A 13,292-nucleotide genomic window follows, 5' to 3' on the forward strand; every position below is an offset into this window, starting at 1 on the left:
CATAGAACGCAATGAATAAAGGAAGGTAAAAAATAACAAAAAAAGCATAGGCGAAAAAAAGCGCAAGGCGCAATCAAAATCTCAAACACAAGATGATTTAAATTGGCCATCTTCCGGTCATTCTTCACCTAGACTTTTTCACCTTCATTAGATCTACTTGTGTCAATATAAATAAGTTCATTTCTTGGCTTGAAACATTGTATTGGAGACGTAGTTGATGCCTTTTAAGATCAAATAACACAAATATTAAGAGATGCATAACGCCGTTGCCGAGAATGTTTTAGGAACGATAGGTACCATCCTTTGGTGCATACAGTTAGTTCCACAGATAATCAGAAACTTTAGAGTGAAAAACTGCCATGGGTTACCTCCCACAATGATGTTTTTATGGGCAGCAAGTGGTATACCATTCAGTATCTACTTTATTGGTATTGATGGTTCCATTCCTTTACGAATCCAACCACAACTATTTACCTTCTTTTGTTTAGTCACATGGGTCCAAGTTTTATATTACCCTCCTGTTCAGATGTCCAGGAAGAAACTCGTGTTGGTTGTTGGGGCATTTGTACTTGTTAGTGTCGGTTTGGAACTTGGGTTTATCCTATGGTTGAGACCATTACACAGACGTGGCATTACCTGGCCAATGTTGATTATAGGAATCATCGCTTCTATATTATTAGCCATTGGATTGATTCCACCATATTTCGAATTGGCAAAGAGAAAGGGAAGGGTGATCGGAATCAATTTTGTATTTCTCACGATGGACTCTCTTGGTGCTATCTTTTCATTACTTAGTATTGTTGTTGGAAAATTTGACATATTGAGTTGCATATTGTACGCAGTTGTTATTGCACTTGAACTTGGAATATTTACAAGCCATTTGATATGGTGGTTAAGATTTGGCAAAGATGCACCAAAGGAATCAGAACTTTTGGAAATGGAAGCACAAGCAAAAGAACGCTCCTCTTTGGACGACGAGAAACCAAAATCAGATACAGAGGTAGATATAGAGACATTCGCTTCAGGCGAAGATGCATGACACTTGTAAGGATAGTAAATTTTATATTAATAGACTAATATATGTATATATGCTTTCGGATATCTATTTTTCGCTATTGTTTGTTGCTATCGTTTGTCGCAAATGATGGTCGTGGATATTATACGACAGCGAAAGAAAAATAAACAGATCCCACTCCATCTTCCATCTTTATTGAACAAGAGTCTATTTTAATGGTTCGTATACTTTAAACTTCCATTTGAGATGTCCATGTACTAACAATAAGCAGTCATCCTTCAAACCGTTGAACATCCTCGAAGATAACACTTCAAAAAAGGATCTAGAGGAAGAACACACACGAGAGCTACAGTTTGAACAGGCGTTTAAGCTCTTTCAGCAAGCATTGAAGCTACAAAAACAGAAAGATTACGGAGAGGCCTATATAATTTATGACCAATTGTTCCAGATAGACGCCATATCCAATCATTATTATGAGGAGGTGGATTACATTAGAGGTGTGCAAAATGGGGTTGCAAATAGCGTTTCTGACGTGTTGTCGGCGTTGTCCCCGAACTTAAAATCCTTGAGATACTTGATATTCAGAAACAGGGGGTTTTTGTTTATGGATATTTTGAAGCAAGAAAAAGTAATAGATCGTTTAGAGGACGGTAGTGAAGATCTGCAAGAAAGGTTTAAAAAGATGTTTTATTCAATGTTGGACGATTTTTGCGTGGCTTTATTATACAATGAGGCGGATGAAAAATTGTTGGAAGTTTTATACGATTTATGGATATATTTGAAAGAATTGAAACTAGCGAGGTCGACAATGGAATATGCCTTGAGTAGCAAAAGCGAAAGTGATGATCTTTCTGGCCTTTTGCCTATTGATTCAGGCACTCAAAAGAATTTGTTGATGCTCAAGAACAAACTCTCATCTGGACTATCAAGCGAGTTAATCTCAGACGCTCTCAGTGCCCGCTTCAAGTTTCTAGAGCCAATGAAGCTCGATATTGAAAATCTGCAAATACGACAGCAGAAAAAGAATAAAATCAATGTTAAATTAACTCTTAAAGACCAGTCACTTTCATGGGAGGACTTCATTGATGCTATCAATAATGCCGTTAAAAATTTTCAGGACGAAACAAAAGTTGAAGATATACATCGGCAAAAACTACGATTTACAGAACCCTATCTTTTGACGGAGGAGCCTCTTGAGGTTATTTCTTTCGAAAAAGTTGATCTTGTGGAAGAGAAAGTAGAGACTCCCCAAGATACACTGACCGTGGAAGAAAGTGAGAAACAAGTGATTTCGGAAAACAAACCCTTGGATACAAGCAACGATGCTGAAACAGATGAGAAAAATGATGAACAACTGCAGGGGGAAGCTCAAGAAACTAGACAACAAAACTACAGAGCATCAAAACGTTTGGCCAGAGTTGAGTCCAACCCTGAGAAACCGGAAGTTATAGTGGAAAAGGAGCATTTCAGTGGTGTTGACTACTTCATCAGCAAACTAAAGGAGATAGGCCGGTCCTTCGATATTGCTGACGTATCCCTGGTGTATTTGAAAAGCGTAGATGCACCGAAATATTTGAACGATTTTGTGACCATCATCAACAATTGGGATCCAAGCTTTACAAGAGCATTTGGCTCATTCAATATGAGAAAATCACAAGCGGCGGATGATAATGTTAAGTTGCTAGAAATTTTGAGCAATTTCAGTGATAATATACGAAAGGGTTCATCTTTGGACAATGTTGTTGGTTTATCCAACTTGGAAAACGATGTTTTACTGGATCTTACACGGAGAGATGCCGATTACATAACATTGAAGACCGATATCATCAGGTACTTGCTTGGTTATAATGGAACTCTGCTTATTCTAGGATACAAATGGAACCAATCAATGCTCTCTAAATTCAATGAGTGGGTATTGCAATTTGAAGGCTTTTTGACGAATACCTTTGGTACCCTGCTTGAGGATACGAGGATAGCAGTAGGGGTTTTTGAAAATTTGGTCGATCAGTCAATTAGCTTGGAGTCTCAAATTAGACATTCGATCAACTCCAAACGATTTAATAAAGCAGTCACAAATGGGTTGTGCTTGGATCTGATCAAGTATAACGACACGATTGCCAAGTGGTCGCAAATCATCAGTTCAATGCTATCTTCTGTTGTTGGATCTGAGAAAGACAGGGCTATCCTTAATGCCAGATTTAAATGGAGCAAACTTTTGAAACAAAAGTCACAAACTGTAGCTTGGGATACCAATAAGTCCACGCAAGCTTTCCTTGAGGCTCTTCTTAGTTTCTTGACAAGATGTGAATTTGATATCAATGTGCAATACCCCAACTATAAAAACTTTCCGGATTTAAACATTGAAAATGTTAGATCGCAGTTGACTGTTATTTCAGTGCTCACAATATTCTGGAGAATTTTGTTTTCGAGTCATACTAAAGGTAATGCGGAGGCAGTGGCTTTGTTGGAAGACATATTACTTGACCTGGAGAGGCCAAAGAGTGAAGCTATTTTATCGATCAAGACTTTTATGAGCACTGGAAACATCGACATGAAATTGAGTTTGTGGAACATATTGCTTCAATTTTACAAGCTGCTGGGAGTGGCTTCCAAACTTATATTTGGCTTTGGTAAAAGTGTTGGAGAGTTTAATAACTACCTTGTTGGTGATGAATACTTAGGACTTCCTGATAGCACTAGGCTCACAATCCTATGCAAGGTCTTGGGATTTTACAACAATAATCTTAGTTACATTGTACAACTTTTGGAAGTTCTGGATTGGTGGCTTGGTGAATCTATGGACTTAAAGCCTGTTGCGTCATTACTCGAGATTTGTTTGCTTTTTGAAGTGCATGAGGAAGCGTGTAGCATCACGTCGTTGCGAAAATCAATAAAGGAAAACTCACACCCGTCGTATGATTTATTCAAGGCTATGTTTTTGAAAACAGTTGTTGTTTTATTAGCAATGTTAAGAAAAAATTGCTCATCAGAAATTTTGCATGCAGCAATAAAGCTCTTTCACGCTCAACTAGGAGCTTCTGGAATATGTGATGCAGCAAATGGTATATTTTTAAGAGTCTCGCAAGAATATCTCAGTGGGCTAGATGGAACAGATGAAGATAAGAGTCAATTGATCAAGTGTAGATATCACTATAATATCGGAATTGAAGGCTTCTCCCCCTTCGATCACGGCACTCAGATCAAGGAAAATTTAGTTGAGAATGATTGTGAAGAGTTGGCCAAATTTGTTTTGCCATTATGTTTTCACACAAATACTATCAAAAATGTACCTAAACACGACATGAAGGTGATAATTGAGGAGATGTATGAAGTTATAGGTGATCCTGACTTTGAAAATGATGAAGTTTTGAGTAGAAACAAAGCGATGCTTGATTACTTCTTGGACTCAACGCAGCTTACCCCAAGATTTGTGCGTGACACTTTTCATGGATTAATGAGTTTGGAGTTTGATGTTACAAAATCTAAATTTGGGTCCAGCGGATTATACTATCTTCAAGGCTTGTTGATATTCTCCTCATACAAGTTGCGTAAGAAAAACATGCAGGGAAGGGCAGTCGAAATTGAAAATGCGATCACATTGTTTAAGAATGATTTAATTTGCGGGGGAAACCGCATGGAGAGCTGGTTTTTGATGGGCCAAGCTTATGGCTATTTGGTAGAGGACGACTTGATTTGGACTTCAGATAAATTGACGGTAATGGATAGGAAAATTGGAACTGCTAATTTGCAAAGAAAGTCGCTCATTTGTTATCTCATGGCTATTAATTGCACTCTTGATGAGCTGGTTAAAGAGCGCATCAAGCCAATAGTAGGGAGCTTAATGTCGTTGTTTGCAAAAGAATTATTTGGAGCTGTTTCCATGCCAATGGATATGCTCGCATTAAAGGTTCAATCACAGCCAAAGTTTGTTAGAAGCCTTACTGGGGCATCATTTTTAAATGCTTCCGAAAAGCCCGCCTTACCACAGATGTTTTGCTTTAAACTAATTAAACAGTCATTTCATTTGGCTATCCGAGCGGAAGATGCGGACTGGTCAGACTTTTACTATCTATCTAAAACACAACGCAAATTGAACGATCCTCCCATTCAAGTTTTGAACACCATGGCGAATGCCTGTGCAATGGTGTCAAAGGCAAAACAACCCGAGTTTATTATTGAACCATTTTATTCATTGGTGTCGTTATGCATGAAGTATGTCAAGCTGAATGAAATCACACCTGGAGAGGGGCTAGGCTATTTGCGTCGAGTGCCTCTAGTAAACATCGAAGTTGAAGAGGTCAGCTCAAAGAAGGAGTTTTACGATATCATTGTGACGGCTTTGAAACAAATTGATGCTTCTGATAGAAAAAACTGGCAACATCGAGCCAAATATAGACTCGCGAGAGTTCTTTATGATGAATACAAGGATGTTGATGGGGCCGCTGCAATAATGTCAAACTTTATATCGCTAAAATCTGTCAACAAGCAATTGGTACTGATTTGGAAACCAGAAGCAGAGCGTCCAGGAAAACATTTTTTGTACACATACCAATACATCCGATTTTACGTTGAATTATTAAAAGCAAAGAAGGATATCAATAGCTTAATTACTATGATGCCCAAACTTCGCCGTTCGAGTTCAATCATGGTTAACTTATACAATGCGTGGGAATTTCTTTGTTCTACAATTTGCAAAATGATGAGAAATGCCTTAAGCGTGGGGGACTCATTCCTGTACACCGATCATTTCATCAACAACTTGTCTTATCTGGTTTTCACCACAAATGTGAAATCGATGCTTGAGTCGTTGGAAAAAAACGGAGTTCCATCTGATTTGGTACCCCATTTATGTTTTCTACATGGCGCTAATGATATGAAGAAATCGAATAATGGATATGGTCCCACCTCTTTCATTGATGATACAATAGTAACAATCTTTTTTAAGATATACACATATTACAACAAGGACACGAACTTTTATTCTACTTTTACTTCGCCTGGTTTGAAAAAGAAGATTGCTAAAAAGGATACTTTCCCACTAACGACTGAGTTGTTAAAATTCGGTAAGAAGGAAGTCGATTCGAAATTGGGCGCTTCAAACAAGGGTTATAACGTAGCTTTGGATGAGCTATTGGCTCAGCGTGATGAACAATTAAAGAGAGAGGCCCTAGTGTTGGATACTTCAGAAGAGCCCGAAGGAATGCTGCCTCAAAACCGGCTGGATGTGGCAAGAAAAAACACTGAAACAAATTCTTTCACACCAAGCAAATTGAAGGAAGAAGCTGTGGATGCAACTGTTGTAGGTGTACAGACAATCCAAGAGAAAAAATCAGCTGTGGCATCCTCTGATGACAATGTCAAGCGGTTTTTGGTACCTGCAACGTATGTTAACATTCAAGACAATGCAGAAACAGCATCGCGTGATGTTACATCTGAAACAAACGGAGGAAACAAAAGACCGCTTGAGACGCAGTTCAACCCATTGAATAAAGAGGTGATTGTCATTGACTCTGATGGCGATTCAGAAGTGGATGAGAGACCGGCAAAGAGAAGTAAATAATTTGAGTGATATTATTAGGTACATTTATTCTACTTCTGCTTTTGTTGTTACCAAATTACGAAGCGACAAATCATACACAATTTTGTTTAGCCTCTGAGAATTGTATTTCAAACTATCGTATCTCTTTCTGAGTATGTCGTTTTTCAAATCTAACAACAGAAATCCATTTTGAATCTTGGAGACAATTTTCAGATTTATGATCCCGATGGAATAATTTGGGGATTGAGACGTAGTTGAACCAATTGACTGGTTAATCACTGTAGTTGTTGTGTACTCAACGACAACATCAATTAACTTCAAAAGGGCAATCAAATACAATTGGTAATTTACATCTCTGATACCCAAAGACTGAAAGATCTCCTGAGGTGTGGCGATGATACCCAAATTATTCTCTGTAGTTATCAATTTCACCTTTATAGGGTCATGAGCAAATGATGTTGCAAGGATCCAAAAGTACCGATTCACTAAAAGTATGTAGATGGAATCCTCGATGAACTTGTTTGATAATCTCTCTTTTTGACTGGATTTACAATCCAATTCCAACAACGAGTTAGTGAATTTTTCAACATTTTCTCGAATTGTACACTCAAAACTGTTTGTAGTCTGAAATACGCTATTTAATCGACTTGGACTGATAGACGTCCAAGAATTGATTGTGGTTTGGTATGGGATGAGTGACAAGTCAAATTGATTTTCTAATTCCTGTAACAAAGTTTTTTTGTTGACACTATGAAGTGTTAGTATGGGGGTGAATAATCCCTTTGGGTTGCATCGACATACTCTTTGGCTATTTCCTCTCTTATGTCTTTGAAGAAAGGGTCTAGCTCAGACATGGTAATTCTTTGATGTTCGACCGAATTGATGAGTGAGACGATGGATTTTTGTCGTTAAAAACCACACAAACGCGTAACCTGATCTAGCAATTTATGCAAACTGTTTGCTAAGAACCTTGAGGTTGAACAAATACCCAAGATGACGAAATTGGCTTGAACAGTTGTAGAGCTTCATTCGTGGAGCTTCAGTGATGAACTCCCTGACTCAGTTCTACACGGAAGCAAATGAGAACCCCACTAATGTCTCCTCCATTGATGCAAAATACTTGGCCGAAAAAAATTAAGCGCACAAGTATTATCCGCTCCACTTCTTTAAAAGTTTTAACTATCTAATGCCGAGTATATCGAAAGTGCTTTGTCTCCCCGGATACTTACAAAGCGGAAGTACACTAGCAAGAAAGTCTTCGGGGTTGCGCAAGATTCTCTCGAAAAAACTAGGTATTCAAGTCGACTATATCACACCATGCCATGAAATCAAATCAAGACAAGAATTGAGTTTCCCTTTAGGTCCTACAAATGAAGAAAGTGATAAGGTTTGGAGTCAAATTGTTGAGAATGGAAGCAATGCTAGATGGTTTGATGCTCAAAGTGCGAATAATTACATTGGTTTAGATGAGTCAATAAAGTTTGTAATAGATCATATTGAAAAAAATGGACCATATGATGGGATAATTGGGTTTTCGCAAGGTGCCGCGATGGCAGTCATGATCACCAATTGCTTAAAAAAGTACTTGCCTGCTCATCCACCTTTCAAAATCAGCATGATTGTATCAGGATTTTGTCTAACTGTACCAAGTAATGGTGACCTTAGTGATGAGAATAAGCAACGGATATTGCAGATTACTGATGTTCATCAATATGCAACTGAAGTTAAAATATCGAAGAAAGCTGCCGAGTACTTATGTGATGCCAATGGGGAGAGCACCGGAAAGGTTTTACCAACTGAAGTCATTCTTCTTTATGGAGCCAATGATAGTATTGTGCCTCCAATTAGATCAGAATATGTGGGTAGTTTGTATAACGCTAAACTGGTCCACACTTTTGCTCATGAAGGCGGTCACTTTTTCCCAAACGATAAAAAGGTAGTTCAACCAATAGCAGAGCTATTCGATAAGAAAATCAATGGTAAGTTATAGTGCAGAAAAAGTATGTATTGGTAATAAACTCTGCAATTAAAACTCTTTATGTCAAATACACTTGGTAGTTGCAAAAAGGATTTCAGAGAAGTGACAGAAAAATTAACAGTAACCCTACATTAATCTAACTCATTGCATACATCAACAGCAATGTCAGCAAATTCATCACTACCATTAAAGCCCCAAGCTGCAGATGACCCAGATTTGAAAAGGCGTCGAGTGGATAATGCAGCAGAGCTTGGGGGACTTTCAAGAAGGGAACTTACTCCTACGGCCAAACCGGTATCAGCATATGGAGATGTTAAACAGAAACCAGCATGGTTTAAAAGTGATGAGGATAGGAATTTGAAGTATGAAAAGTATGGACGGCGATTAGATATGGCATCTACGAGTTATGTTAGTAGAAATTCAGAGCCTTTGGGTGTGGTATCTTATCAACGAAGAGGGGAAGAGCAAGACTCGCGATTAAATCGATTGAAACGAGCTAGAGAAACAGTTGAGAGAGATACATCTCCACGCGAAGAAGTACAAGGTGGGGGAGAAGAAGGTGAAGAGGACGAGTCAGTTCAACCTTATTTACATCTTGACGTGGCGAATCCATCATCAACCCGTATACGCAATGACAATTATCACACATTTCACAGTCGTATCAAAGATAAGGAGAATCGTGATATAAATAGTATAGTCAGACAGCACTACAACCAAAGAACACAGCAATCTAAAAGTCAAGGTCCTAGGACCAGCTCCCCCATTTACAAATTGAGAAATTTCAACAACACAATCAAGTACATTCTACTTGGCAATTGGGCCAAACATGATGCTGAGTCATCTCCATTGTTTTCAATATTGGATTTATGCTGTGGGAAAGGTGGAGATTTGAACAAATGTGAATTTATTAAGATCGATCAATATATAGGAATTGATATTTCCGATTTATCAGTTCGGGAGGCTTTTAACAGATACTCAAGACAAAAGGCAAGATTTAAACCACGAAATGGAGCACGAGCCGAGAACAGATATAATTTTGAAGCATGTTTTGCCACTGGTGACTGCTTTACTCAGTATGTTCCGGATATATTGGAACCAAACTTTCCCGGAATTATAGAGAAAACATTCCCTGTTGATGTGGTATCTACCCAATTTGCATTACATTATGCATTTGAATCAGAAGAGAAGGTAAATACGTTATTAACCAACGTCTCCAAATCGTTAAGAGTAGGTGGTCGTTTTATTGGAACTATCCCCTCTTCAGATTTCATCAAATCAAAAATAGTTGACAAGCAGTATTTCAAGGATGCCAAGACGGGCAAGGTCAAGTTTGGTAATGGCTTATACTCCGTTACATTTGATAAGGAGCCACCCGAGGATGGTGTATTCAGACCTCCTTTTGGTAATAGATATAGTTATTGGTTGAAAGATGCAGTTGATGATGTTCCAGAATATGTTGTACCATTTGAGATTCTTCGAACAATCTGCGAAGAACATAACTTAATGTTGAAGTATAAAAAGAATTTTATTGACATTTTCAATCAGGAAATACCTCGATACTTTGGAAAGTTGAATAGAAACTTAATTGATGGGTTGAAACGAAGTGATGAGAAATACGGGGCCGAGGGAGAAGAAAAAGAAGCTGTTGGGTTTTACATTGGCTTTGTTTTCGAAAAGGTTGGATAGGTGATGGTATTGAGGTGTGATTGGTGATTGTGAAAGCAGAGTAGAAGGCTATTCTAAAGGAGAATTGACGCAGATACTTACGAAATGATAGATGAATATACACAAAAGCCATATTTGGAATTCGACTTATTTTTGAGTGTGGAATCGTAATTGCTTCTTTAATTAATGAACCACCTTGCACGTTGGACCCATCTATTATGCTAACCCCTTTTCAACAATACCACATAAAAAGCGAGTGATTCCAGCCAATTGATGGTTTGCTAATTCATCAACAAATCGCTGAAAAGGGGGGGGATCAATGCCAAGACTATGTCTGATTTTGCATTAATTACCTACAGAACCAATATTAGTGCCACAAAACAGAAGTAACAACTAACCAATGGTTTTGTAGGACACAATTGTTTACTGACAATGGAATGCCTTGTAACACAGAGTCAAAAACAATGCTGGTTGTGCATTTACGATTTCATCAGGCATACTGTATTGTTAGTCCCTATTATATCCTCACCTTGCATTCTTTGTTTTCTTTCTAGATCGAGCCGTGTTTACGATGTAAGTTGCTGCTTAGAACTATACAGAGTTAGCAATGAATAAAAGCATATCTGATCTATAATAATAGCCAAGCAAAGTTTAGCCAACGGTTGTACCTTTAAACGTCAACTTACATGCTCCGTAAATCGGTCATATATGCATGGACTATAATGTCTTGAATAGTTTCTAGAACTCAATTTAGCCTTTGGTGCCTCCAACAAACCTGGCTTGACCCCCCCACTAAAGATTTCCAAGGCGGACTTTAGAAATGCAAGAAGTGTTAAAAATGAGAAATTGATATTTGTTTCGAACATAACCATTACTCAAGAGTACCAAGGAATTCTCTTCTTTTGAGTCTTCTGCTTTACTTGAACTAAAATGGTTTAAAAGAACGTTTATTATCCACGGCACCAATTCAAATAGAATGATTTTAATTTCGGCGCTTAGTTTAAATTACTTCACCAATTTAAGTAATGTGCCAAGAAAATGTGTACTCTGAAAAAAAAATTTTCACATCAAATAAACACATCACTAGAACATTAAAACAGGTTAACATTACTATGTTGTTTTGTGAATAAATGTAAGAAAATTAGTCTTTGACATTGTAATTGAATTTTCTTGAAGGGTGGCAAATTTACAGGAGTTGCTGGGCCTGCCAAGGTATCTGTCAAATAAAAATACCCTGGGGAATAAAGTAACGCATATATGTTCATTCTATCGTAAAATTAAAGAGTTTTCGCTTGCGGAGAAGAATAAACATTTTTTTTGTTTCGAAAACAATCAGATGCTAACCTTTTATTCTTCTCTTAATATTGTGAGTTTACTTTGTGTCGTCTAATTTTAGTTAATTGTTGTTAGCTGCAAAACAATAAAAAAAATTAAGGAACAATATTGAAAACAATAATCTCTTAAGTAAATTATATGAAATTAATTAGTTATGCCATTCTCTGATTGGATGCATCAACACATTTGGTTTTCATAAAAAGTTATCTGATTGGATCAGTTGTGGCATTGTGTAATGTTGACATTTTAAAATGATCTGCATAGTTTGTTACCCGACGATACAGAGAAAGTCTATTGTTTTGATCATCGTCAAGGCGGTAAAAAAATAAACTCAACCAATTACAATTAGAAACAAGATATGTTGAGCAATCATTTGCAAACCACAGTTTACAGTAGAAGCAACAACTTACGATGTGAAATGTACCACTAAATTGTTTTGTAATTAGTTGAATTTGCGTCAGGTAATGGAAACAATTCAGCTATAAATTGGGGGTTGATTTTCCCTAGTTTAGTAGCTTTTACAATTGTACTAGTTTTCATCCCCACTAAGAATCCCCAAAACCACCATGCACAACCTCGGATACTTTGCGTGCATTTTGCTTGGTCTCATTTCATTAGCTAGTGCCAGCTTAGAACCATACGAAAAGTTAGGTAAAAAGAGAATCTTTTATGCTTGTACCAATCAAATAGTGTCAGAGGTTTCGTTCTGTCCACCATTGGAGAGAGCTTGTCAATGTGAAAACAAGAATTACATGGCCACCATTGCTGGGTGTTTAAGAGATGTTAACGACGATTTAAACTTTACAATCAATTTCATGCATGAAAACTGTGTCTACTACAATATCACTGTCGCCGATGATTGGTATGATGATGCTATAAAATTGTATGATGAAAAGGCAAAGTCTGCTAGTGAGATACCAAACTTCAACATAAGTGTACCAATTGATGTTCCTTTTAAATTAAATCATACCATGACAGGTATATATCAAGAATCATTCAAAAGATTTTACGACAATTATGATGACTCAGTCAACTATGGCGCTGGTATGTTGGGTTATTGGTTGTTGGTGTTAATATTGGGTGCCGTTTTCAACTGGACAAAAATATTGTTCCCAAATTTCACCAAAAAGATGACAAACCCAGTGGTTAATTGGTGGAGGGAGTATATTTCCATGCCTGCAACGTTCAGAAAGAAGAAGCTGCAGGAGCAAAACTTTTTGAGATACTTTGGATTTTTGATCCCTTCAAGGCTTGAATCTTTAGTTATATTTTTGTTCTACTGTGTTACCATCTGGCTTCATGCAATGAATAGTCAAGCTATAGACGGAGACCCGGTATTTGGCTCTAAATATGACGCTGAAATGAGATATGTTTCCGATAGGTCTGGTATTACTGCAACTTTGATGATGCCATTGGTCTTTTTGTATGCTGGAAGAAACAATTTCTTGCAATGGTTGGTGCAATGGGACTATAGTACTTTTATGGCATATCACAGACATACAGCAAGAGTGATGTTTGCCTTGGCAGTGATTCATTCGGTTGGTTACACTATCATTGTTAAAGACTACTATGCTGAAGATGCTGCTGAAACTTATTTTTTTTGGGGTATTATTGCGACAACGGTGGGAGGTCTTATCATGATTCAAGGTTTTTTTTACCTTAGAAGAAGATGGTATGAAATCTTTTTGTTTTTACACATTGTTCTTGCTGCGGTATGGGTAGTCGGTGTTTGGATCCATGTCAGGGATTTGGGTTACATC

The 13,292-nt window shown here is 37.6% G+C and overlaps 6 protein-coding genes across 6 annotated transcripts; 5 read left to right on the forward strand and 1 right to left on the reverse strand. All coding sequences in view use genetic code 12, as the record gives it.

Annotated features, from left to right (window-relative positions):
- Positions 1-253: 253 nt before the first annotated feature.
- On the forward strand, positions 254-1,039 carry CORT_0C00980 (hypothetical protein; the record flags this gene model as incomplete). The annotated part of the gene is made up of 1 exon (XM_003868331.1): positions 254-1,039. The coding sequence occupies one exon, from the start codon at positions 254-256 to the stop codon at positions 1,037-1,039; it is 786 nt and encodes a 261-aa protein (XP_003868379.1).
- A 580-nt stretch (positions 1,040-1,619) lies between these two features.
- Positions 1,620-6,575, forward strand: CORT_0C00990 (nucleosome assembly protein; the record flags this gene model as incomplete). Its single annotated transcript, XM_003868332.1, has 1 exon — positions 1,620-6,575. One exon carries the CDS (start codon positions 1,620-1,622, stop codon positions 6,573-6,575), a length of 4,956 nt encoding a protein of 1,651 aa, XP_003868380.1.
- A 24-nt stretch (positions 6,576-6,599) lies between these two features.
- On the reverse strand, positions 6,600-7,408 carry CORT_0C01000 (hypothetical protein; the record flags this gene model as incomplete). Its single annotated transcript, XM_003868333.1, has 2 exons — positions 6,600-7,302; positions 7,356-7,408. 2 exons carry the CDS (start codon positions 7,406-7,408, stop codon positions 6,600-6,602), a joined length of 756 nt encoding a protein of 251 aa, XP_003868381.1.
- A 332-nt stretch (positions 7,409-7,740) lies between these two features.
- CORT_0C01010 (Fsh1 protein) lies at positions 7,741-8,544 on the forward strand (the record flags this gene model as incomplete). The annotated part of the gene is made up of 1 exon (XM_003868334.1): positions 7,741-8,544. One exon carries the CDS (start codon positions 7,741-7,743, stop codon positions 8,542-8,544), a length of 804 nt encoding a protein of 267 aa, XP_003868382.1.
- A 150-nt stretch (positions 8,545-8,694) lies between these two features.
- Positions 8,695-10,218, forward strand: CORT_0C01020 (Abd1 SAM-dependent-RNA (guanine-N7-)-methyltransferase; the record flags this gene model as incomplete). The annotated part of the gene is made up of 1 exon (XM_003868335.1): positions 8,695-10,218. One exon carries the CDS (start codon positions 8,695-8,697, stop codon positions 10,216-10,218), a length of 1,524 nt encoding a protein of 507 aa, XP_003868383.1.
- Positions 10,219-12,098: 1,880 nt separating this feature from the next.
- On the forward strand, positions 12,099-13,292 carry CORT_0C01030 (Abd1 SAM-dependent-RNA (guanine-N7-)-methyltransferase; the record flags this gene model as incomplete). The annotated part of the gene is made up of 1 exon (XM_003868336.2): positions 12,099-13,292. A coding segment is annotated over one exon (1,194 nt), but the record flags the coding sequence as incomplete, so codon positions are not given.

The sequence above is a fragment of the Candida orthopsilosis genome (genome assembly GCF_000315875.1).
Source record: "Candida orthopsilosis Co 90-125, chromosome 3 draft sequence".
NCBI classification, from domain to species: domain Eukaryota; kingdom Fungi; phylum Ascomycota; class Pichiomycetes; order Serinales; family Debaryomycetaceae; genus Lodderomyces; species Lodderomyces orthopsilosis.